This window comes from Nomascus leucogenys, chromosome 13 (genome assembly GCF_006542625.1).
Source record: "Nomascus leucogenys isolate Asia chromosome 13, Asia_NLE_v1, whole genome shotgun sequence".
NCBI lineage: Eukaryota > Metazoa > Chordata > Mammalia > Primates > Hylobatidae > Nomascus > Nomascus leucogenys.
In genome coordinates, this window is record NC_044393.1 from 80337148 (window position 1) to 80364128 (window position 26981).

General features: G+C 35.9%; 1 protein-coding gene across 9 annotated transcripts in view; it reads left to right on the forward strand.

Moving 5' to 3' along the window:
- MKLN1 (muskelin 1) overlaps positions 1–26981 on the forward strand; it is a 398537-nt gene that overhangs the window by 300835 nt on the left and 70721 nt on the right. For all 9 annotated transcript variants that reach the window (XM_012512222.2, XM_030825627.1, XM_030825626.1 and 6 more), the window contains 3 exons: positions 6100–6177; positions 9443–9508; positions 23853–23965. In XM_012512222.2, the coding sequence (XP_012367676.1) occupies positions 6100–6177; positions 9443–9508; positions 23853–23965 (257 nt within the window). The remainder of the gene's footprint in view (positions 1–6099; positions 6178–9442; positions 9509–23852; positions 23966–26981) is intronic.

Here is a 26981-nt window from a genome sequence, read left to right on the forward strand (position 1 = left end):
TAATTGTCTATAATCAAAATTTCAAATTTATGGGTATTAAGGTATACCTAATATCTTCTTACTGTTTGTTTAGTGTTTGCAGGATTTCTTGAGATGCCCTTTTTTTTGTTACTTATCTTGAATATATATATATATTTTTCCATCAGCACATGTTTATCAAGTGCACTAGTCTCTTGAGAGAACCAATTTTTGGTTTGTTCATCTTTTCTGTTATTTCCTGTGTCCTTGACTTATGCTCTGTTTACTGTTGTCTTTCTTCTCTTTTTGAGATTAATTTGCTGTCTTTTTATGACAACTTTTTAAGCTAGATGCTTAGCTCATTAGTTTTCAGACTTTGAAAATTTCCCTTATATACATTTAAATATATAAAATTTCCTCTTGTTCTTTAGTTGTGCTATGAAGTATTTTTATTTTTGTTCAATTTAGTATTTTCATTATGAAATGAAATGGCTCTTTGGAAGAACTGTGGTTTTTAATTTACAAATTTGTGGCGATTTACTAGTTGTTTTCTTTGTTAGTGATTTCTGGCACAATTGCATAGGGGCCAGGGTGCATATCCTGTATGTTTCCAGCCCTTTGAAATTTAATGAGACTTGCTATATAGCCCAGCTTATTCAATTTTTATAAACATATCATATATATTTGAACAGAATGTGAATTCTTTAGTTGTTGGAGCAGTGTTGTATATCTCTGTTCAGTTGGTCAGAGTTGCTAATCATATTGCACAAATCTTCTTTATCAATGAGAATTTTCTGTCTGATTCTCATTACTGAGAAAGATATTAACACTTTCCACTATGATCATGGAATTGTATGTTTCCTGTAGTTGGTCCAATTTTACTTTATACATTTTGATGCCTTGTTTTTAATTGAAAACAAATTTTAAATTATTTTGAATTAAATCTTTTATTATGAAGTGCCTTTTTATCTCTAGGAATATTTTTGCTTTAAGGTAAATTGTATTAAGATCTGTTTTCATTTCTTATTTGTATGGCATATCTTTTCCATCTTTTATTTTTAACCTTTATCCCTCTTAAGAGAAATATCTCCTATAAATTTTATTTAAATAAAACAAACTTAAAGAAAATTTTATTTTATTAATAAACCATTTGACTTATGATTAGTTTAGAAATTACAACAAGTATGCATGATTACCTTAACAAAATTGATCAGTGCCTTTTCTCTCTTCCCATGTGAGGATTTGGTAGACTTTCAGCTTCATATTCTCACCTGCTAATTCGTTATTCTATTGTTGTCAATTGCTCTATTGTTGTCATTTATTTTGATACCATGTTCAAAGACCCTATAAAATATTTGTCTTATATAGCAATTGTTCATTAGTTTTACCCAAATATTTACTGTTTTTTTTTCTCTTCATTATTGTTTGCGTCTTTAATCTTATATCTAGGATTGTGTTCATTTCCTGTGCGGTAAGCCCATCCTTTAGGATTTCTTCTGTAATGCAGCTCAACTCTCTCAGAATTGATGGCCTGAAAATTTTGTCTCCTTTCTAGGAGAGTATTTTTGCTAGATGTAGAATTCCAGATTGACACTTATTTTCTTGAAATACATTTTGAATATCATTCGATTGTTATTAACCAGCTTCCATTGTTGCTATTGAGAGGTGTGCTGTCATTTTCAACTAACATTTTTTTGATAAAATCTTTTTCCCTCCTACTGTTTAAATATTTTATATTTGTTTTAGATTATTTTGTAGTTATATTAACAAGGCTGTCCAAAACTCCAGTGTGGCAGCCCTGTTAACTATTGTCTATTTTGGTTTTCTTTGAATTAAATATATGTTGCCTTTGTCTATCATTTATTTTCTCCTTTATCTTTTTTAACTGCACATTTCTGTTTAATATTTTAAGCTTCTCTAAACCCTTTATCCCATTTCCACTACTATATTATTTTTAGTGTCTCTTTCTTACACTTTGACCTTCAGTTCTGTGATATTTTCAATCTGTTCATTCCTCTTTTCTCTAGTCTCTAACAATTCAATTTTTGTTTCCTTTGGTTGTCTTACCATTTCTTTTCCAACTATTTAGATGTCTGCTTTCCAACTGCTTATATCTCTAATCTGTACTCATGTTTCATAGAGAGAGTTGCTTTTTTTATTTGTGGAATAAATTTGTGAAAAGGTATTTGGCTACTTTCATCTATTGCATGGCTACATTTTTCTGTTGAATCAGATTCATTTGCTACTTTAAAAAATTCATTTCTTTTCCTTTTTATATTGTGGTATAATTCCTGGGTTGATTCTTTTTTAACATTATTAATATTTGAATGTGGTGAATTTTTCCTATTTTTAGAAGCTTCTTATGAGTTAGGAGGTAGGGCTGTGTTCCAGGATAGCAAGATTTTTCCTTATAATACCTTTTTTCACTTTAAGATTTTGTTTCTTAGCAATGCTCATAATGCAAAATCTCACTCTTTTTTCCCCTTTCCCAACTGCCAGACGCTTTTTCTGAAACATGGTTTTTTTTTCATAATTTTTGCTCATTTATGCCTTTGTGCCTTTGTGTGTGCTGTATTCTCTTTCCTATTACTTTCCTTTTTATATAATTCAGTTCCAGTGCATTCTTCAAAGCCAACTCTTTCAAGGTATCTTCTTTCATCATATTCTCACTGAATCACTCCTTCCTCCTCTTAACTCCTATTTGCCTTGGTGCAATATTTCTGATTTTGTTCATAAAAGATTGTTAATTTTCTGTCAAGTACATTTCCAAACACTGCATCATTGTCATCATCATCATCATCATAAGTAACATATATCTGAGAGCTTGACAATGTGCCGTTTATTCTCCTAGGCCTTTTACATGAATTTATTTAATTTTCATACTTACCTTCTAGGTTAAGTATTGTTGTTATTTCCATTTAATATATGAGAATGATTAATTTGCTTAAGATGGTGTATCTAGTAAGTGACAGATCTAAGATTTGAATTCAGGTAGTCTGGTGCCAAAAATCCGTACTCTTTATCTCTAAGCTTTACTGCCTTAGTAAATATTTACTGGTTCAATGTCCTAATATTGACTATTATATTCTTACTGGTATAATATTGCCCTTTTTTTTCAGAATTTGGATAAACTGATGAAATCAGCTTCTTAAAAATTATTTTTGATCTAATCATTCTTGAATGGTCAAAAAGGATTTCATGCTCTATAAGTTATTTACCTATACATGCATTTTAAATTATTTCTTTTGTATGTAATCTCTATTTTGGTGCAAAATCAAATTTGATAAAAGTTTGAGTTTACCAAATATAAATACATACAACTAGGCAGCAGTACTGTAATCTATGTGGATTTTTTTGGTTTTGTTTTCTTTTTAATTCTGGGCAAGAGATTTGAAATTTTTTCCCCTTTTGGTAAAAGCTTCCTAAATCATGTTTTTTAAATCATGTTGTGTTTGTGTGTGTGCATGTGTGTGTAGGCAGGATTTCTGTGTTGCCCAGACTGGTTTTGAACTCCTAGCCTTGAATGATCCTCCTGCCTTAGCCTCCCAAAATGCTAGGATTACAGGTGTGAGCCACCAGGCTGGGCCATTCATGTGCTTTTTTAAGAGAGTATCCACTATTATTGGAGAAAAGAACAGCTTGTGCTCAGTGAGGACTGTATGAAATATATTTATTACAGTCATAATTATAGGGGAAAAAAATGAAGTGATATTGGACCTGGAGACTCTAGTTAAATAGTTTAAAAATTATTAACAACTAGTTCTTAGTGTGCTTTCTCCTAGTGATATTTTAATTTCTTTTGGATAGTTTTAATTTTATCTGACTGTTCTGATCTCTTGCTTTAGATTTTTGTCAAAAATAGACTTACAGAAATATTAGCAACTGCCTGACTTCTTCTTTAAACAGAAATAATTTTTGAACTCACATGATTCACAGGCTTCTTTAAATTTCTTATTTACTAATTTGTTTCTGAGATTTTCAAACAGTGTAATGGATGTCATATTTTTATAGATGAGAATGTCATTATTGTTTCAATAGGGAGGCTGAGTTTTTGCTGAATTATGTATCTAAAGCAAGCCTACCAAGGCAAAAGGCCTTATTAGCAAGCGTTTGCAAGAATTAGAAATAATAGGGAGGATGGAGATTATTTGGGATGCAGAGGTGTCAACTTTTTGTTTTTAGATTGTGAAAGTTGTAGGAAGTTCTTTTACATTAAGACGAGGTACTAAAAGCAATGCATTTTTTTAACCTTTACCCTGCTTTAGTATTTACAGTATTTATTGACTTTTTGCAAGAATTTTGAAAAGTCTCAAAGGCAAAGAAGAAAGGAAATTTGATGAGTGTGCCTGTAGGCTGGAGGTTTCCAGTTAAAGCCAGCTGAAAAGTCTTGAAAGCAAAAGGGTTGGTTACAACTGAGCTTCATAATTCCCCAGAAAAGAAAGATTAGGGGGAGTGCTCTAAATTGCTTGGTCTCTGGTGAATATATAAATCACAGAAAACAGTTTTACTTTTAAATTGAGTCACATGACAGAGTTTAATAGTAAAAGTAACTTTATAAATTATGATCTATTTGGGTGCATGTAAAAGCTAGGGTTTCTAGCTTAAAAAGTAAGGAAATGTTATTGTAGCACATAGCAAGAAGTCCAGAGGTAAGGTGGATTTCATGGTTGGTTGACTCAGTGATCATTTCTTTCTTTCTCTCTGCTGTGTCATCATTATAGAATTGACTGCATTCTTGCACTTCTACAAATTGGCTTTAATATTTGTATACGTTATGTGCAGATATTCCAGAGGAATAAAAGTAGATTTTTCTTTTCTGTATGTCTCTTTAGAAGTAAGGAAAAATTGCCTAGAAGTCTCCCAGAAGATTCCTCATGTTTCATTAGCCGAAATTGGGTTCCATACTGTTCTTAAACTAATCTTTGTTGAGGGCCATGGGAATAGGGCTTCATAATTATTTAGGTATGTATGTGGGGATGTATGTAGAGAGTTCAGTCTCCATACCATTACAGTAACTAGTGTAACAACTTAAGTAGATTATGAGTTTATTGATAACAGCAGAATCAGGAGTAAGGAAAACATGGTAGAACTTTAGTCCCAACCCCACCATTTAAGAGCTGTGTGATTTTGGTTAAGTTTCTTACTTTTTTTAAATACACATTTCCGGATTTATAAAATGGAGATGATAATGTGTAGTTCATAGGATTGTTTTTAGAATTAAATGAGATGAGACAGCATAAATCCTAACATTTGGTAAGTGTTCCATAAGTATAGTTTTATTGCTGCTGTTAGTACTTTTATCTTTATGTAGTTTTGTACTCAAAACTGTATAATAATGGAATTCACATGTTAAAGTTAGTGTTCCCTTTTCCTGAAAATGTATCAAGGACCTAGACCAAAATTGTTGGAGCTCTATTTTCTTCTGTAGTTCTCTTGGATACGGGGAGCAAAATGTACTGGCACAAAGCACTGTTGGGGGAAAGAGATTGGGATGCAGTGAATCCTTGTCATTATAGGATGTAAAGATTAAGAATTTCGTAGTTGAAATAAAGACAAGTGGTGGCAGATCACAAAAAGAAATTAAAATACAATTCTCCTAATCTTTAGTTATCCTTTCCTCTTCCTGATTATATTTATAATAATGATAGAAATGATTTTTTAAAGATATATAGGATCTTTTCTCAATGAAGTAGAACATTTATTCAGATTATTTATTTTTATTTTCTCCTGCTTCTATTTTACAGTGTTGAATTGTCTTACGACTTTTTTCCCCTCCCAGTTGACTCCCTTTTCCTTCTTTCAAGGTCTCTAACCCTCTGGTAATGTGACATACTTGTCCATTGAATGCAGCAATCACTTTGTATCTAATAGGTGCAGTAATGATGAGAAACATAGTATGTTTAATATGAGCTTCCCCTAAAGCAATTTGTTTGCATGGTTGTGTCAATTAATATTTTACTATTTATATTTGGGGTAGCATGAAGTGAAATTGAAGTGATGCATATTTTATGAAAATGTGCTTTTGTATTATGACATATTAGTAATTTCTCTTAATGTAGTCTTTTAAATTTTAATTTTTTTCTATAATAAATAATGTAAGTAGTTAAGGTGTAATTCTTTCTCATTCTTCAATATTTGCAGATGGCTTATTCAATCAGTATATCAGTCAACAGGAATATAAGCCACGATGGAGTCAAATCATTCCCAAAAGTACCAAAGGTAAGCCATACCTTCTAGATTGTAGTTCTTTTTCTTTAATGTCTCAGTCTTCAGTTTTCCCAAGGTAGTTCAAGTGTCATAGTACTATGTTAATAAAAAAGAAGATGTTGGCCAGGTGCAGTGGCTCATGTCTAATACCAGTACTTTTGGAGGCTAAGGCAGGAGGATTGCTTGAGCCCAGAGGTTCAAGATCAGCCTGGGCAACATGGTGAGACCCCGTCTCTACAACAAATTAGCTATACAGCCGAGTGTGGTGGCTCACACCTATAATCCCAACACTGTGGGAGGCCAAGGTGGGCAGATCACCTGAGGTTAGTAGTTGAAGACCAGCCTGCCCAGCATGGCAAAACCCTGTCTCTACTAAAAATACAAAAATTAGCTGGGTGTGATGGTGTGCACCCGTAATCTCAGCTACTCGGGAGGCTGGGGTAGGAGAATCACTTGAACCTGTGAGGCAGAGGTTGCAGTGAGCTGAGATCACGCTATTGCACTCCAGCCTGGGAGACAGACGGAGACCCCATCTCAAAAAAAAAAAAAAAAAAAAAAATTAGCCAGACATGTTGGCAGGCATCTGTGGTCCCAGCTGCTTAGGGTACTGAGGTAGAAGGGTGGCTTGAGCCTGGGAGGTCAAGGCTGCAGTCACCCGTGTTCATACCACTGCACTTCAACCTGGGCAACAGAGTGAGACTCTGTCTCAAAAAACAAAACAACAACCACAACAAAATAAGTAAAAAGCAGATGTTTAAAACAAGACATAGGTTCCTTAACTAGGTGGCAAAATTCATTTGTTATACTAAGATTTTCTTTTTAAACCTTTCTGTTTTACTGCCATAACAGAAGGTTGGGCAGCTTTTACACAGAATATCATTATAAACTGCTTTGATAGAGGCATCGTGTAAAATTATAGGCTGTGTTGTGATGCCATACACGTGTTCTTGAAAACCTTAAGTTCTGCAATATTATTTGCTAAACCTAGCAAGGCATATAAGAAAAATAGAAAGGCAGAAGACCATTCTAAATCTGTGGAACTTTATAACCAGCTACTAATAAAAACTAGTGTAATAATTGTAATAAAAATAAATATCAGTACATTTAAATTTTTAAAGATATTTATATTGAACATCGTAGTGTGTTTAGAGACTTAAGCCCTGGGCTCATGCCTCTGTCTTTGAAATGTAGATCCTAGAGGGCATTTGCTTCTAATAAAGACTGTTTTCATCAAAACTTGAAATCGGATCCAGAGTGTAGTCTTCTTCATGAATACCTTATTTTCATATAAGGGGGAAGTTTTTGTCACTTCTTCATCTGTACTCACTGCTTTGCCAGACAGTTAACATAGTGGAAAGTGTAGCAATTTCTTAATGCAACTGTTTGCGTTAAAGGAAGGCAGTTATATGGATACCGAGCTTTTTTCATTGTAGTCTTCATATATTGCTAAGGACTTCTCTTTAGTTGTGAGAAAGCTTTCTCCTGATAGTGTTGCACATTAATATGCAGGGGAAAATTGCTTAAGAACCTCCATAATTGATGTTACATGAACATCATTCTCCTATTTTATCAGTCATGTATGAGGTAATTTTCTTCAAAGACACACATATTATAGCAAACAGACAGTAATTGTGTATTTGCAAACTAATGGATTCAACATATAAAATACAAACATACTGAAAATGAATTCATTTTAGTGCTTTTTTCCCTCAGACCTCTCAGGGGTGAATATGCTTTCTTAAATCTATTCTTAAAGATGGCGATACAATACTGACTGATGGGGGAAGGAAAGAAGAAAAGGGCAAAGCTTCAATGATAATAAATTGCACAATCTAAAGGCTTAACTATTAGGAGAAAGGATTTGGAGGGAACTTCTGGATCATTAGCCGCTGAATACAGTAGTAATGAAAAGCTTCAGTTTTGTATCTTATTTTCTGTATGTAAGAACTGACATTTCAGTCATTTTCATAGCACCCTTGTGAAATTAGTATAAAATTGGATATTCTCAATTTTACCTTAGGAGAAAGCCAATACAGGGAAACTTATTAGCCAAAGTAATATATTTCAACTTATAGAGTTATGAAGAAAGCCTTAGGATTTCTAGTTCATATCAAATAAGACATTAGAATCTTATAACCTTTTGAACTACTGAAATGAATTTATAACTTTTTTTTTTTTTTTTTTTTTTGAGATGGAGTCTCACTCTCATTGCCCAGCTGGAGTGCAGTGGCGCAAACTCGGTTCATTGCAACCTCCGCCTCCCGAGTTCAAGTGATTCTCTTGCCTCAGCCTCCTGAGTAGCTGGGATTACAGGCACCCGCCACCATGCCTGATTTTTTTGTATTTTTAGTAGAGACAGGGTTTCACCATATTGGCCAGGCTGGTCGTGAATTCCTGACCTTAGGTGATCCACCCACCTTGGCCTCTCATAGTGCTGGGATTACAGGTTTGAGCCACTGCGCCCGGCCATAACTTATTTATATAAGATTTGGAGTAAACTAAGATTAGATACAAGTTGAATAATAGTGTTCTCTTTTGGAAGTTTAAAAAAAGTTTTACTGATTGTATTTAAACCTGCCTATTAAGCTCTGTGATGGAAATAAGAATCAAAGTGAAGTAAATCTTAGATTTCCTCAGTCAGTACTTAACATAAGATAGTTGGTAAATTAGGTGAGAACTGATTGCTGAAATATTGGCAAAAAATTAATACATTATACATTATACAAAGTTATATAAAATAATTATACAAAGTACAAAATTGTACAAAAATTATACAAAATAATTGTACACATTATACAAAATTAATATCATTAATATAAAACTTGATAACATCTTTGTTTTCAATAAATAGTTTGATAACTCAACTTTAAAACTGCTCATCATACTAATGAACTATGCCTAGAATATATACAGGAGATCTAATTTTGTAACTGTTTTTGACCTTCACTTTGGCACTCAAGTAGCTTAGAGATTTTTGTTTTATGTTTTTGTATAATATTCTGTGTCTTTGCTGGTTTGTGGCATTGATCATAAATAAATCAAAAATAACTTCCAAGTTCATTAATGTCCTGAAAGCATTTGGAAAAAAGAACAAGATTATTATAAACACAGATTTGAGTTATACTGTTACTTTTATGAGTCCTTTTACTTATTCTTAATATTTTGAAAAAATAAGGGTGGGTTAATTTTACTACTGATTACAGACTTATGAATAAATTTACTCTGGTTATGCTATTCTTTGTTACTCCTTTAAAAGAAACTATTATTTCTTCTAAAGGTGATGGGGAAGATAACCGTCCAGGAATGAGAGGAGGCCATCAGATGGTTATTGATGTTCAAACAGGTGAGTAGCAGTTGCAGTGGAAAGCAAAATCTTCATTGGCTACAGGCATCATCTAAACCAGGCAGTGGCAGGTAAGGAAGGGGCGGGGGGTGGGAGGCTCTTACACAAATGAAATTAGATTGCCTAAAAAAAGTTTAACATGCGGCCTTTTATGTGTGTCTGTGCATGTGTGTGTATGTGTCTAATTTATATGTGTTGTATTTTCGTGGAAAACTGGTGTATTTCTGGATTTTTGTTACACTTATATTGTAGTAGAGTAATATGAGAATTACTGGGATAAAGAGAACTAAGATATATTTTTAGAGGAAGCAGATATCAAATTAGGCAGCTAAGTGTTGGTAAGTCCATTAATTGCTAAAAACTGTTCACAAGCCTGTAAATAATTTAGTTGTTTTAGTTGTTGTTTTTTGTTTGTTTTTGTTTTTTTTTCCTGCCTTTTAAATTTTGTTCTGAAGCTTGGTAGCAAACGTTTTTCTTAAGTTTCTAAAACCTAGGAAAACTTAATTACCATAATATTTAGAGATTAATGTCAACGTTATAATAGGCCTCAGATTAGCAGCTTAAAAAGCAAATAATACCAATAATCTACCATAGCTATATTTTATTATTAGATTTTAGAAAACTTTACTGCATAGAATACCACTCTTTCTAAGAGTAATGAATGCTCAATTCTACTGTGTGTTAAGCCAACTCATAGTGCTTCGGGAGTAAAATAATTGCTCTGGAGAATCATATTCTAAAATAATTAAGAATAAAAATGGTTACAATGTAGACACTAAGTCTTCTTGACATGAATTTATTTTCATAATTTTTTTAAGAAGAGAAATTATAATTTTTAATTTAAAATTAAAAGCTAAATTTCTATGATAACCTCTGAACTGGTTTGAGACTGTTATTAGGGTCTCTTTGGAAAAGGTTCATTTTTAAGGTATAGGGATTCACTTTCTTAATCTTGGTCCCTCTTTCCAAATGCCTTTCTGCCCTACAGAAATAGGCTTGAATTCGCTATAGAGTCTTAGGCATCTTTTTTTTTCTGCCTGAGAGTATAATAAATATTCATATGCTTATTTACTAAAGAGCTAGATTTATATACAAATTGGTTTTTTATCCAGAATAATTAAATTTATGAATATAGACGAGAATTTATTTTTAGATTGTCTACAGTAGCTTCCCCTTTTTTTGAACATAGAGTAGAATTTGTAATGCTTTTCTTTTTTCTCCATCAGTACTATAAGGAAAATATTATTAAACACCCGTCCCCTTTTTTTAAAATAGAAATGAGGTTTTGCCATGTTGCCCAGGCTGGTCTTGAACTCCTGGGCTCAAGCAATCCGCCTGCTGCGACCTCCCAAAGTGCTTGTATTACAGGTGTGAGCTACCACGCCCGGCCCACCCTTTCAAACAAATTTGGTTATAGTATGCTATAATAATGTACTAAATCTATGTTTATTTGAAAGGAGCCTTTACCTTTTAAAGCAAAATGCACTTTCCTTAAATATAAAAGTAATATGGTATACTTTAACATTTAAAGCTTACCTTATCTGGGGGGTGGGGGGGCAGAAGGAATTTTCATAGTGCTTACTGCATTAATTATTATGAGAGATGAACCATATGTGATAGGTAAAGTACATGTGTAAGAAAGACAAAAAATTTTCCTCTTTTTATAATCCATGAAATTTGAAAACAAAATTATTCAAAGAATAGGCAAATGTCATGACAGAACTTAGTGTGAACAAGTCATTGAGAATTAAAATCTAGCTTTTCAGGTTAGAGAGCCTTGAAATACTTAGAATAAAGTGATAAAGGCCTAGATATTTTTCTTTCTTGCTTCTTTTTTTTTTTTTTGAGACGGAGTCTCGCTCTGTCGCCCAGGCTGGAGTGCAGTGGCGCGAAGGCCTAGATATTTTTCTATAATATTTTTGTTTTATGCATTAGGGGTAGGATTTCAGCAAACTCTTGATGGTCAGTGTCCTTACCCCTACTGCCTTTAAAAAAATACTTCAGCTTGGCACAGTGAGTGTCTCGTGACTGTAGTTGCAACACTTTGGGAAGCCAAAGCGGGAGGATCGTTTGATCCCACAAGTTCAAGACCAGCCTAGGCAGCATAGTGAGATCCCATCTCTATAAGAAATAAAAAAATTAGCTGGGTGTGGTGGTGTATGCCTGTAGTCTCAGCTCCTTGAGAGGCTGAGTCAGCAGGATTGCTTGAGCCCAGGATTGGAGGCTACAGTGAGCCATCGTCACACCACTGCACACCTGCCTGGGCAACAAAGCGAGACCCTGTCAAAAAAAAAAAAAAAAAACTCAAAGAGGAAAAATGTTATTTGAGTAACTACTAGATTTACTTTAGAAATTATAAGAAAGCATAGCAAGAATGACTATTGTAGTCATGGAATTTTACTCCAGATGGGACCTTTAAAAGAGTAATCTCTTTGATGGCTTCTAAGGATTTATTATAGGTTAGCGAAGGTGTACAAAGAAAAATCGGCCTATATCCACACTTCAGTATTGACACCAGTTTATAGAAAGCTACGGAAGTACTTTGGAAATACACTTTTAAGCAAATATTTCTACCAAAGAAAATCTAGGGAATTATCCTGTTAGTAGATTTTTTAGTTAGAGCCGTTTTGCACCCATTTGGAGTGCTTTCTTTTTTTCTTCTAATCGTTATGAATTCTGGGTCAGACTTTATTTAGGCTCATGGTTGATGACAAAACTAGATTTTTCAGCCTTTAAAAGAAATCATGGGTGGTCGTTTAATATACAGTTGTCTGTTGCTCAAGTTCTCATGCTTTCAGTATGTTACCATCGCCACATATAATGTGGAAACAGTACTAACTATACGTGGACGTTGAGGTCGAAAGGATTTCATCAGATTCAGGTGATCCTTGTTATCAGTAATAGAGATGGCGAATAAAACATTTGGAGGTGGAATTCCTCTTCTGTTTTTTTGTTTTTGTTTTTTACGTTTAAAAAATATGTTTCCAAGAAGAGCTATCTGAAACCTTTTGTCGACATTTTGATATCTTGGTATAGAAATAGGGATAGAAGTGATGATTCGTTTTAAATTTATCATTCACTATAGAGGGGAAGACTAGAAGGACACATACCAAAATATTGACCTTAGTTACGTCTGGTGGTACAATTACCAGTGATTTAAAATTTTTTTATTTAAAATCTGTTTTTAAAATTTCTACTTAATTATAAGTTGGAGAAAATTTTACTCAATAGCATTCTTTTTAGGAAGAGAACTGTATTTATTTGCGAAGGTGCTTTGGAGTACAAAGTAAAATACGGAGACCTGATTGTAGAAGGAACTATTTTTGTAACACTAAGAGAAATTGTCTCGTTAGGACCAGAGAAAGGGAACAAGAAATAGAAAGAGATGGCCGGGCATGGTGGCTCACGCCTGCAATCCCAGCATTTTGGGAGACCGAGGCGGGTGGATCACCTGAGGTCAGGAGTTCTAGACCAGCCTGGCCAACATGGTAAAACTGCGTCTCTACTAAAAATACAAAAATTAGCCAGGCATGGTGGCAGGAGCCTGTAATCCCAGCTACTCGGGGGGCTGAGGCAGGAGAATCGCTTGAACCCGGGAGGCGGAGGTTGCAGTGAGCCAAGATCGCGCCATCGCACTCCAGCCTGGGGGACAAGAGCAAGACTTCGTCTCAAAAAAAAAAAAAAAGAGATAAATCAGGGGTGTTCAATCTTTTGGCTTCCCTGGGCCACATTGAAAGAAGCATTGTGTTGGACCACACATAAAATACACTAACAATAGCTTATGAGCTTAAAAAAAATCACAAAAGTCTCATAATGTTTTAAGAAAGTTTACAAATTTGTGTTGGGCCACATTGAAAGCCATTCTGGGCCTCATGCAGCCCATGGGCTGCAGGTTGGACAAGCTTGAAATAAGTGGTAGTAGAGCCAGCAGGATGACAGAATGCCACATTTCATGACATGACTCTCTCTTTACTCACCAAATTCTTAGAAGTTTTCTCTAGTAAAATTGATTTGGGAGTTGATTTTTATTTATTTATTTTTTGGTAGATACTGGTGAGACAATTAGGTTTGGGATTCAAACTGAGGTAGGGCAGTAGTGAGGCAACTTCTGTGGATTCCAGTGTCTGGAAGCAGAGAGAAATATGAGGAAAGATGCCCTGGAACTCAATAGGAAAAGCTCTGAACTTTCACAAGACTGAAATTACGGTTCAGGTTAAATTAAACAGGTCTCTGGTTGTGAGTGTGGGTAATCCAGGAATCTGATCAAGAGAAAACAAAAGAAATCAGAAAACACTATTCAGAAGTCTAACAAGTTTCACGCCTTGGCATTCCCAATCTTTTATTTCAGCTAGCCATTGCTGTCGATTTTTTGTTCTGTTCTCTATCCTTTGGCCATTTCATGTTTGTTTACATGAAGCTTCATGAATAGATTTTAAGGGGGCCCATGATAGTCTTTAAATGGTGTGCAAAATTTTTGTCTTTGTGTAGTTTTCTGGGAAGATTCATTACATATATATATATATATATATATTTTTTTTTTTTTTTTTTTTTTTTTTTTTTTTGAGACAGAGTCTCACTCTGTTGCCCAGGCTGGAGTGCAGTGGCGTGATCTCACCTCACTGCAACCTCTGCCTCCGGGGTTCAAGTGATTCTCCTGCCTCAGCCTCCCAAGTAGCTGGGATTACAGGCGCCCGCCCAGCTAATTTTTGTATTTTTAGTAGGACACTGTTGTGCCATGTTGGCCAGGCTGGTCTTGAACTTTTGACCTCAGGTGATCATCCTGCCTTGGCCTCCCAAAGTGCTGGGATTACATACATGAGCCATCGTGCCTGGCCTCATTACAGATATTCTTAAAGGACTTAATCCCTATCTTAATTTTTGACATTTTATGGTAAGTACTGCTGAACCAGGTATTCAAATAAAGTGTCTTCGTGCAGATGATATTCATTATTGAACTGATATTATTACAAAGTAAAACGTTGCTACCTTTCTACTACTCTTGGTTTTTTTCCAGAATTTTTGTTGCTAGATCAGAGGTACGTGAGAAAGAGAGTGGGAAGAGGTGAAGTCAAAGAGAGTGGGAAGAGGTGAAATCAGAGAAATAGCTTGGGGGACAAACTGTGTTGAGTTTTTTAGGGCTTTGTTTAGGACTTTAACCTGTATGCAGAGTGAAGTGGGAAGCCATTGTTGGGTTTAAGAAATGCTATGAACTGACCTTGCATTTTAACAAAACAAATTGAGTGAAGGGCAGCGAGTCCTTTAAGGAGCCTGTTGCTCACCTGAGAAGTGATTATAGCATTGGCTTATACTAGAATGGTAGTAGTAATGTTGAAAATTGGTCACATTTTGGATGTATTTTAAAAGGTATCATATAGAGCTGACAGGATTTTTTGATGAACTGGATGAGGAGTGTGAGAAAAAGAAGCTAAGGATGACTTAAAGTTTTGACGTGAGCAATTAGAAAAATGGTGTAACCATTCTCTAAGATGGGTACAACAAGAGGATCCAATATGGTGAGTTGTTCAGCAACCTGATTTTAGACAAGTTAAGTCTGAGATGCCAATTAGACATCTACATAGGTATGTCAAGTAAGCAGTTGGATATATTAGTTTGAGGTTCAGGAGATAGATCTAACCAAAGTAATAATTCCCTCTACATTTACGTAACACTATTCAAACCATTATTACTACAATAATTTCCACATTGTTTTAGAGTTGTTCACATAGGTATTGTATATACCGTTGCTGTCTCTCCAGCTTCCCAGCCCCCATGGACAAGGGGGGAAGGACAAGGATCTTGCCTTATTTATTTTTTTGACTATAGAGCCTAGAATGGAGTAGACGTGCACTAAATATTTGTTGGATTGGATCAAAGTTTTAAAATTCATTTTCCTTCGAGTAGAAAGAAAAATATTTACCTGGAAACTATTCAGATACTGCTGTAAACCTTGATAAGTAGATCAGATTATTATGTCATTTATTATACTAATATTTTCTGTGGTGGATCTATTTTATTGGTTATATTCGCACATATTTAAATTTTCGGATTCTGCTTGTTACACCATTTAGACTATGCTTCCCAAAGCTGTAATTATCATTACTTCAGGATCTAGGTAGAAAAACTAAATATAGAGCTTTGCATTTGTTAAAGTAAAATTTGTTGCTTTCCGAACTTGGTTTGGGCTCAAGTGCAGAATCTGGTATATCCTTGGGTTTTTCTCCCCAAAATTTCTTTTGTGTTTCTATTATGACTATTAGTAGCATAATTTACTGAGGGCTTTCATATACTCTAAGTATTTATTTAATCATTTAGGTACCATAGCCCTTTTATTGATCAGCAGTTATCTTAATTATCAAGTTGATCTTAATCACTTTCAAAGAGATTGTATTTATCATCAATCTTTGAAAGAACCTTTCTAGTCAGATCTTAATGATATGGCAGCCAAATATAATAAGTAGGTGTTAAGTTTGTGGGAAGGAGAGATGGGTGTCTGACATCCCTGAGATTGAATCCTGGCTTCTTATTCGATCTTGAATGAATTGTATTGATTTTTTTTTTTTTTTTTTTTTGAGACAGAGTCTCGCTCTGGCACCCAGGCTGGAGTGCAGTGGCTCAATCTCGGCTCACTGCAAGCTCCGCCTCCCGGGTTCACGCCATTCTCCTGCCTCAGCCTCTCCAAGTAGCTGGGACTACAGGCGCCCGCCACCACGCCCGGCTAATTTTTTGTATTTTTCGTAGAGACGGGGTTTCACCGTGGTCTCGATCTCCTGATCTTGTGATCCGCCCGCCTCGGCCTCCCAAAGTGCTGGGATTACAAGCGTGAGCCACCGCGCCTGGCCGAATTGTATTGATTAAAATGGTGATAATAAACTAATTGTGAGAGTTAAATGAAATAATATATTTTATATGTGCATATATTATTTATATAACGTGCATTTGATATGTCATGTTAATATGCAGCAGTGATTAATTATGCTGAGAGAATTTTATATAACTCAAAGGAATTTTCTTTTGGTTTTTTTTTGCATAATTTGACAAAATTTCACTATGGAAATGTTTTAAAGTAATTAAAAAGTTTGTGAAAAAGTTTGAAAATTTGAAAAGCAGTGTTGAGGGGAAAAAGTAACTCACTCATAATTCTACATTCTAAAAAACCAATGTTATTTTGGTATATTTGTTTAATCTTTTATATAATTAGTGCCTTAGGAAGGGACACCATAAATGTATTTATAATATTTTTGAGACAAAATACTAAAGTGCATATAAGAATTTTGTTGATGAAGATCAGGTAGGTTTAGTAGTAAAGAATAACTTTCTGTAAGTAGAGTTTGAACAACCAGGAAATTCCACGTTAACAAAATTGGTGCATAAGTAGTAAAATATAGTTTAAAGAAGCCCAGTTATTACTTTAAGTATGCATTTTGAAGTTTTCTAGCACAAGGATTCTTTATCTGTTGAAGTTAGGTGCAATATGTTGTCTATTTGCAAATTTTTTCTAGGAAGAGAATCCGTGGCTTCAGATAATCAGAGAGACTCTTATTAACTCACAAAATTAAGAACACTGGCCAGACATGGTAGCTCATACCTATAATCCCAGAGTTTTGGGATGCTGAGGTGGAAGGATTACTTGAGGCTGGGAGTTCGAGATCAGCCTGGGCAAGATAGCAAGACCTCTGTCTCTACAAAATATTTTTTTTAGTTAGCCAGGCATGGTGACACGTGCCTGTAGTCCCAGCTATGTGGGAGGCTGAGGCTTGAGGAGGATAGCTGGAGCCCAGAAGTTGCAGGCTGCAGTGAGCTATGATTGTGCCACTGCACTCCAGTCCAGGCGACAGAGCATGATTCTGTCTCTAGAAATTTTTTTTAAAAAAGAACACCTTCACTAGAGTAAAACTTCATAAAGTTAATTTCAGCTTATTTAACATGGCTTATATTTTAAAGCAATTGTTGCTTCCCGGTGTTTCATATACCTTGTTTTCTTAGATATTAGAAACTTAATAGTACCTAGATTTTATTTTTTTAGTCTATACGGTTTTTGTTTCCCCATATTGCTGTCTTCTCTAAGGATACAGTGACCATTTTAAAAGGTGTTTGATGGCACAAATTTTATTATTTAATTTTCAAAGCTTTCTTCCCTCCTAAGGGAATCCTATCATTCATGCCATGGTAGAGAAGGAATGTTGTATTTTGTCCTACTGGATTTGTCCTACTGGATCAGTTTTGTTAATTGTAATCCCTATACCTGGCACCTCTCCACTTAAGATTCTTCAACTGTGACTTGGGTTTCAACTGGGAAAAGAACAGTGAATAGAAAGAGAAAAGCCATGTCTATTTTATTTCATTGTAGAAGTCTGCTGAGTTAGAAATATCTTAATAAATTTCCATTGTGTTAGGCTGTTCCTTGTTGTGTAACTCTCATTACATTGTGAGAACCTACAGTTTAAGCCTTTTTCTTCTTTCTCAATCAGAATGGGTACAAAGACTTAGGCAAAGCTCTAATATTTGGTATCTACAAAAGAAGTTGATGGAGAGTTGCTTGTCACTTGGAAGAGCCCTTCTGTAGAAATTTGAACCTTTAACTGTTCTGTAGCTATTATATGAAAGTGGTTTTATTTATTGTTATTTTTATTTATGTATTTATTTTTTGAGACGGAGTTTCGCTCTTGTTGTCCAGGCTGGAGTGCAATGGCACCATCTCAGCTCACCGCAACCTCCACGTCCTGGGTTCAAGCGATTCTCCTGCCTCAGCCTCCCGAGTAGCTGGGATTACAGGCATGTGCCACCACGCCCGGCTAATTTTGTATTTTTAGTAGAGCCAGGGTTTCTCCATGTTAGTCATGCTGGTCTCGAACTCCCGACCTCAGGTGATCTGACTGCCTCGGCCTCCCAAAGTGCTGGGATTACTGGAGTGAGCCACCACGTCCGGCCTGAAAGTGCTTTTATTTTTTTACATGTGGTACCATGTACAGCTTTTCTTGATGTTCCTTAAAGAAACTTTTGAAGGGAGTGCCTGAACATGGGTTTTGGTTGCTAATACAGATTTATTCATATGGCTATACTTCTGAAAGTAATGTGCATCTTTCTTTTACACTGTTAACAGAAAGGAATTCTGAAATGCAGACTTCATTAAGAATACAAAGTATATTGTCATAGGCATAACATTCAGCCTTTTAGTAAGGAAAGTAACTGTATGTTGAATTCACCCAAAAGATGTAGATAGTGTTGTAATCATAGCTTTACGTACGAATACAGTTCTATTTAAAAAGGGAGGCAGTGAATCCGGTTGATAATCTGCTGGGTCATGATACTTCAAGGGGATGGCTTAAGAAGGGAAGGGTAATGGGCATATAAAATATTTTTCCCCTCTTCAAAAAATTCAAAAATATTTCTGTCTTCAAAAATTGTCATGTTAATTTAAGTCTTACTAAACTTCACTTTTAGAAGGATTCAAACTCTTCATCTAAATATTACAGAGTTTTATTTCTATCTTAAAGATAAATTTGTGTTTCTTAAAACCTTTTTTTGAAAAATTTTTTTCTCTCAGTGTCTAAACTAACAATTAAGGTAACTTCTTTCACCAGCCTGTTAACCCTTCCCCTACCTCTTCTTTTTGATACATGAGATTTGTCTAAGTTTTGGGACTAGGCTAGGTCAATGCTTAGTATACACATCCTACATAGTGTCAGAGTGGAAAAACTGATTTAATTACAAAAGTAGTGTGCCATCTTGTGGAGGATTATGCAATCAGCACAGTCTGATTTATCCTAAAAATCAAAGTAGAAGACAGATATTGCACTTGGGCACTAAAAAAAAAGCCTGTTGCATTGTGCAAAAAGACACTGAGATGTCTTTATATACCTTACATTTCTACATTATTTTTAGTGCATATAAGATGTGTAGATTGGTACTACTGGTAATAGGTAGCTCCAGAGTTTGTTTTATACTGGTACCAAATTGGTGCATGTACTATACCAAAGAATATGGTTGAATTTTAGTTTTTGTGGCCTAAGTAATGAAAAATAGATTTATTGGTGATTGATTGACTCAGTGTTTTAGAATGAAATTTGTTTGCCATTTTGAACATAGGCTATTACTGGCCACTTTACCTCCAATCCCTGTCATTCTCAACTCCTTCAGTCAGTCCTGTATGCTGCAAGTTCAGATGTTACCTTGCTACCCCTCTGCCTAAGATCTTCTGTGGCTTCTCCACTGTCTGTGTGGAGTCAAGTTCAAAGTCTTTATCCTGTTATTTAATCCCTTCCATGATCTGGACACTACCTGCCTTTTAACCTCCTCTCCACCTCCTACCTATGTGTTCTTTTAAATCAAACAGTGTATTTATTCATCACACAGTTTAACCATTTAACATGCATTATTTAATTTAAATTAATTCTCACAGCAGCTTTATGGGATAGATACTGTATCACATCTTAAAAGATTAAGAAACCAATAGTTAAGGAACTGTGTGGTGGTCACATAGCTGTGGTGACAGAGCCAGGATTGTAGCCAAGATCTGCCTGACTAGAGTACATGTTCGTTAAAACACTTTGAATGTGTTTTTCTGTCTCTGTGCTTTTGTTATTCTTTTTACTCTACTCGAAAAGCCCTCTTTTTTTTTGTTCTGTATCCTGCCTTCCTGCTGGTGCATAGGTCAAATACCACTGTCACCATGAAATCTCTTCTGAGTCACCTCAGCCAGATGTACTCTTTTCCCTCTTTTGGACCCTCATGGTGCTTTTTACCTTGTTTACCTTCTTATGACATTTAGTCTGCCCTGCATTATGTTGATCTATTTGCCTTTTGATATTCTTGACTAGATTTTAAGTTCCTTGAGGATAGGGACTGGGGACTATGTCTTCTTTCTCTTTAATTCTCTAAAGTGCTTTGTGAATTCTCAGTACTCAAAAAGTGTTGAATAAACATTCCTCAAAGTGCTGGGAGAAATGGATAGACACTATAGCCTATACCCCATTCAGAAAAAATGTAGAGAAGGGGTGAAGGGGTTGCTTCTTGAAGAGGATCGTACTACCCCAGATGTACATGAATTATTATAGAACCTATAAGCACGAGAATGGGCTTCCATAAACCAATCTACTACGCTACTGCAAATATTAATGCTTTCTTTTTTCTCTTTTCTACTTCCTTCTCTCTACAGTTCTCTCCAATTATATCCATAATTTTTAAAGGTCTTTGATATTCTTTGCGCATTAAATAATACCTTTTCTGGTGTCTGTTTCCGGATAATAGTTCTTCTTTGCATGACTTAAATAATTAGATGAATTAATTAAAATTTTTTTACACATTTTCATTCAGGTATGTCAGAAGGCTCAGTTTCCATCCGATTCATTTAATTTTACTATTAAACTTCAGCTGGGACCACAAAGCTTTCATGGATAGGAATGACATCTTGGCTTAATTCCATTAGGATGCTTACTGCGTGCCAGATTTTATTTTGCTCAGCTATCAATGAGGCTGTTGTGGAAATGTGGGTTTTCTTTGCTGTGAGAATTTATGCGTACAAAGAGACCTGCTTTTCAGAAAGAACATTGAGAACCCAGAGCCCAAGAGGAAGGGTTATTAAAGTTAATGAACCAGGGTAACCGTATCCAGAGGGTGCCCAGAAACACTATAAAACAAAAGGTCAATTGCTATTGCTATTTTAGTTATATACCCCCTCTCCAGGCTTCAGAATTTAACAGGGTTAATTTCCTTTATAGTGAGGACTTGGCAAATAATTTTTAAGCCAGATGAAAATTCTTTTTTTTTTCTGTAAAATTATGTGTCTGAGTATTACCGTGTGCCATTTTGGGAACAGAATGTTACTTAACTGATGATAATGGATTGTTTTATAGTTCCAAGACAGGACAGTTTTTTTTGTAGTTTAAAATAATTGGCATTATTTCACACTTACACAGTGCCAAAAGTGTTTTATGTACTGAATTAGACATGTAGTCAGTTATAATAACATTTTTATTGTACTTAGTAACTACAGAATATTTTTCATTTTTATGTATATTTTAAAGGTAGAAATGATATTCATACTTGACAGCCTTCAGAATGTTTTCATGTAACTTTTTTTTTTTTTTAGATGGAGTCTCGCTGTGTTGCCCAGGCTGGAGTGCAGTGGTGTGATCTCATCTCATTGCAGCCTCCACCTCCTGGGTTCAAGCGATTCTCCTGCCTCAGCCTCTTGAGTAGCTGGGATTACAGACGTGTGCCACCATGCCAGGCTAATTTTTGTATTTTTGGTAAAGACGGGATTTCACCATGTTGACCAGGCTGGTCTCAAACTCCTGACCTCAGATGAGCCACCATGCCTGGCCTCATATAAGTTATATCTGAGGGACTTCACAACACTGAGAGTTTTGCAGATGAAAAAACTAAAACCTAGGGGGTTTAAATGACCTGTACTGATCACCCAGTTAGTACTAGAACTCAGTCCTGCTCCAGTGGCCTGTTCTTATCCAGAAGCAGTGAAGCATTTTTTTTTTTTTATTTCCCATGTTATTTGGGGGATAGAGGAGACAAATCACTTGAAAAATTTACTTAGAGTTTGAATTTATATGCAAATATGACAGAAATCTTCTAGAAGATAGCCTAACTCTGTGAATGGCAAAAGGTTTTCTTAAATAGTCTTCTAGTATTTCCAAGTACACTTTGAATTGTAACCCTGCATGGTGGAATGTAACTTAGATGACAGCTTCCATATGTACAGGCCCAAAGCGTGTTAGAGAGTGCATGACTTTACAGTTTTCATGTAGTGTTTTATGTAACATTAAAAGATAATAATTGATTGGCTTATACAACTGGTAGACTTAAAACGGTTACAAAGGGGGAAATATTTGAAGAAAGGAAACAACTATTTTTTTTTATTTTTTATTTTTTGAAAGAGTCTCACACTGTCACCCCAGGCTGGAGTGTAGTGGTGTGATCTCAGCTTCCTGCAACCTCCGCCTCCCACGTTCAAGTGATTCTCCTGCCTCAGCCTCCCGAATAGCTGGGATTACAGGCGCCTGTCACCACACCTGGCTAATTTTTTTGTATTTTTAGTAGAGACGGGGTTTCACTATGTTGGCCAGGCTGGTCTCAAACACCTGACCTCGTGATCCACCCGCCTCAGCCCCTCAAAGTGCTGGGATTACAGGCGTGAGCCACTGTGCCCAGTTGGAAACACACTATTATTGCATGAAGAAGGGGCTGAATGGGGTGGCTCATGCCTATAATCCCAGTACTTTGGGAGGCTGAGGCGGGAGGATTGCTTGAGGCCAGGAGTTCAATACCATCCTGGACAACATAGTGAGCCCCTGTCTGTACCTCCCCAACCCCCCAAAAAAAAGTTAGCTGGGCATGGGGGCACATTCTTGTAGTCCCAGCTACTCGAGAGGCTGGGGTGGGGGGATTGCTTGAACCCAGGAGGCTGCAGTGAGCCATGATTGCACCACTGCACTCCAGCATGGGCAACAGAGAGAGACCTTGTCTCAAAATAAATAAATAAATAATAAAAATAAAGAAGGATCTATGATGCACAATGTTATGTGTAAAGATTCATTATTCACTGAACAAGAAAATCAGTTTTGTCAGTGATAAAGTCCGTGAATATAATAGACATTTCAGAGTCAGAAGAAACCAAATTCTCAAGATACTTAGAATGACTTAAAGGATAATTTCTGATGAGTTAAACATACCACAATGTATCTGGAAAAATTTCCCCCAGTTTTTATAGGAATATCAAAGCTATGGATCACTTTTTCTTAGGATATCTAATTTTAACTTAAAGCTAGTTTTAACCGTTGTTTTTGATATAGCAATAGAGAGAAATTGCCTTTAATATGACTTTTTTCAAAAACAGCTAAATGTTCTTATGGTGTACTTTTACACTATATATTCCTCTGGGGTTTTTATTTTTTAGAATCTGAATTTAAAAATCCCATAGTGGATAAAAAGTGGCTGCTTATTAAGAAGCTGGTAAATGTAAAGTTTTCAAGGCCAAACATGGAAACTCCAAACCAGCTGCACGTTAGATTTTTCTGGGATACTTTACAAATACAGACCCATTTTTACCCATTGAAAACCTGTGGAATCAGAATCTTGGGACTTGCCTCCTAGTTATCTGTATTTTTATAAATCTCTCAAAATAGTGGTTCTGCAGCATCCTTTTCATATATTCATGCCTAGGAAATACTAGTCTAGTATATATTTGAGAAAATTACCAGGTTAATATTTTTATTTTAAAATTTATTTAGATGTACCTTCTTAAGTGGCCTTAGAAGCAGCTGGCTAGGTTTGGGTGCTTATGCTTATTTTGTCCTTTATTTTTTTACACATATTTTTCTGATTTTCATAGAGACCGTTTATTTGTTTGGTGGCTGGGATGGAACACAAGATCTTGCTGACTTCTGGGCGTACAGTGTGAAGGAGAACCAGTGGACATGTATCTCTAGAGACACTGAAAAAGAGGCAAGTTCTCAGGCTTTTCATACATCTGTATTACAGAAGGGGCATAGATGTGCACTTGTTTTTCGGCATGATTATATTCTTCACTAATGTCTATCAGCAGTAGTAGCAATAGAATTTGTGGTAAACAAGTTTTTTTAAGTACTCTTGAATTTCAGCTTCTGTAACTGGCTCTTCAGCTACTGATACACAACCAAATTTGTTTTATAGAGAGAGACAGAGAGAGAGAAATGGGGATTTTTATATCATTTTGTTTTTAAACTGCTTTAGCCTAGAAATGTAACTGTGTAACTGTCTTTTTTGCTTATGTCTCCACTACCTCTATTCTTATTTTTAACGTTCATCTTGTTTTTATTTCTTCTGGAATATTGTGTTTTTGACACTCACTATCTCACTATTTTGGCTTCTGTTATTTTACTATATGTCAGTTTTCATAAATGATATATATTATCTTTTTTTTTTTTTTTGAGACAGAGCCTGGAGTGCAGTGGCACGATCTCGACTCACTGCAAGCTCTGCTTCCTGGGTTCACGCCATTCTCCTGCCTCAGCCTCCCGAGTAGCTGGGACTACAGGCGTCCGCCATCACACCCAGCTAATTTTTTTTTGTATTTTAGTAGAGACGGGGTTTCACCATGTTATCCAGGATGGTCTCGATCTCCTGACCGCGTGATGTACCTGCCTCGGCCTCCCAAAGTACTGGGATTATAGGCGTGAGCCACTGCTCCTGGCTGATACATATTATCTTTAATTAAAATTGTATATAGGTATGCACGTGCATGTCTGTGTATGCACATATACATAAAGCATTTCCACAGTGAATAAGATGGCTTAGGTTTATGGCTTTGAATTAAGTGCATGATTATATCCTGGAATAAAGCAAATATTAATTCATTTATTATTTTTTTCAAATCTTTATAGAACATTTTAATTGTACTCTCCATTTAAACTGTTTCAGGTTATAAAGTGAAAAATGAACTATAACAAAACAGTAGGAGCCTCAAATGAAAAGGAGATAAAAAGGCCTAATTCATAACCCACTGATTTTGATCTAGGAAGGCCATTTCCAAAGATCTAGTGCTGTGTCTTTAATCCTGGGGAACTAGGTTCTTGCTTACTCTGAAACTATGTTAATAAAAACTGTCCAGGGATTAATCACTGGACAGGTTTTATTTTTTCAAATAGATGTTGAAATTCTGATTTACTTTTCTTACTCCGGGAAAGTATGTGTAAGTGGCCTTCCTTTTTCAGTATTGAAGTACTGTTTTCTGAAATGATTATTTGTCTTCAACAACAAAAGACAAATCTTAAAAAAAAAAAACAAACTAACTTTTTTCTACTAAAGTATTGTAAATCTAAGGTGATAACATCTGTAATTATTCTTGTGTTAAGCCTAGGTTTCATCCTAAAATCCTCCCTCTTCTTCAGTGAATGTGTCTAATTAGTGCCTAAGATCCAACAGTTCTCCAAGTGCCTGGCGTGATCCAACAGGTCATCCAATACCACATTTCAAATGTCTTTTCCTCTCTATTCCTTTTAGCAGTTTTTTCAACTTTATGGTTTCTTATGCTATTTATGTCTCCATTGTTGACCTATTCTGTGTTCACCAACACAGTCTTTAAACAGCATATTTGGGCTCGGTGTGGTGGCTCACACCTATAATCACAGTACTTTGGGAGGCCAAGGCAGGAGGATTGCTTGAGGACTGGAGGTGGAGACTGCAGTGAACCATTACTGTGTCATTGCCTCCAGCCTGGGTGACAGAGCAAGACCCTGTCTCAAAGCAAAAACAAGGCCGGGCACAGTGGCTCATGCCTGTAATCCCAGCACTTTGGGAGACCGAGCCCAGCAGATCACCTGAGCTCAGTAGTTCGAGACCAGCCTGACCAACATGGTGGAACCCCATCTGTACTAAAAATAGAAACTAGCTGGGCATGGTAGCAGGTGCCTGTAATCCCAGCTACCTGGGAGGCTGAGGCAGGAGAATCCCTTGAACCCAGGAGGCGGAGGTTGCACTGAGCCGAGATGGCGCCACTGCACTCTAGCCTGGTCGACAGAGTGAGACTCTGTCTAAAAAAAAAAAAACAGCCAAAAACAAGTCCCCCAAATACCGTATTTGATCCTCCTATGACACCTCTGCTTAAACCCTGTGGTTAGCTTCAGGCTTTGTTTCAGTTATCGTTTACACTGTTTATTACATTACAAGCACTCACTTCAGTGGCATATAGTAATAAGCATTTATTTGCTCATGAGTCTACAGGTTGGCTCGGTCATTCTTTTGGTTTTGGCCGGGCTCATTCATTTGTCTAGGAGTCAGCTATCTGTCAGCTGGTCTAGCGTGGTTTCAGCTGGGACTGCCTGGCTCTGTTTTATACTGGCTAGCCGGAGCTTGTTCTCATGGCAGGTGCTGGGCTGCGAAGGGGATGAAGTGGACGTGAGCAATCCATCAATTTTTTTCTTGCCCTGATAGCAAAAAGCAATCATGTAACCAAGTCCAGAGTCAATTGGTGCAGGATACTATTAAAGGGCATAGATACAGGAAATTGTAAATAACAACAACAACAATAAAACAATTGATCTCACTTCCTTTTGCTTAGAGTAGAAACTCCAAATTTCTCGTCAAGATTTGCTACTCAATTACTTTTCCAGCCTCATCTCCCATGTGCCAGTTACAGTAGCTGGAATTATTCAACTTTCTCACCTGTGTCCTTTGGCAATGTTGTTTTCCTTGTTTGGAATAACAGGGGGAGGATTTCCCCCTAACTTTACCTAATAAATACCCACTTATTCTTTAAAACTCAGTTCAGACTTCACTTTCTCTGTAAAGACTTTCTTCATCTCGCCAAGCAGAATTAAAAGCTTCCTTTGATGTGCTCACTTAACCCCTTCTAATACTTGAATGGCTTACTACAATGATTGATTTATATTCATGTTTCCCTATCTGAGTTCCTTAAAGGCATGAATCATATTCTTTAAAATGTCTGTATTTTAAGGATGTGCACATTCTTACTCTTTAGTAA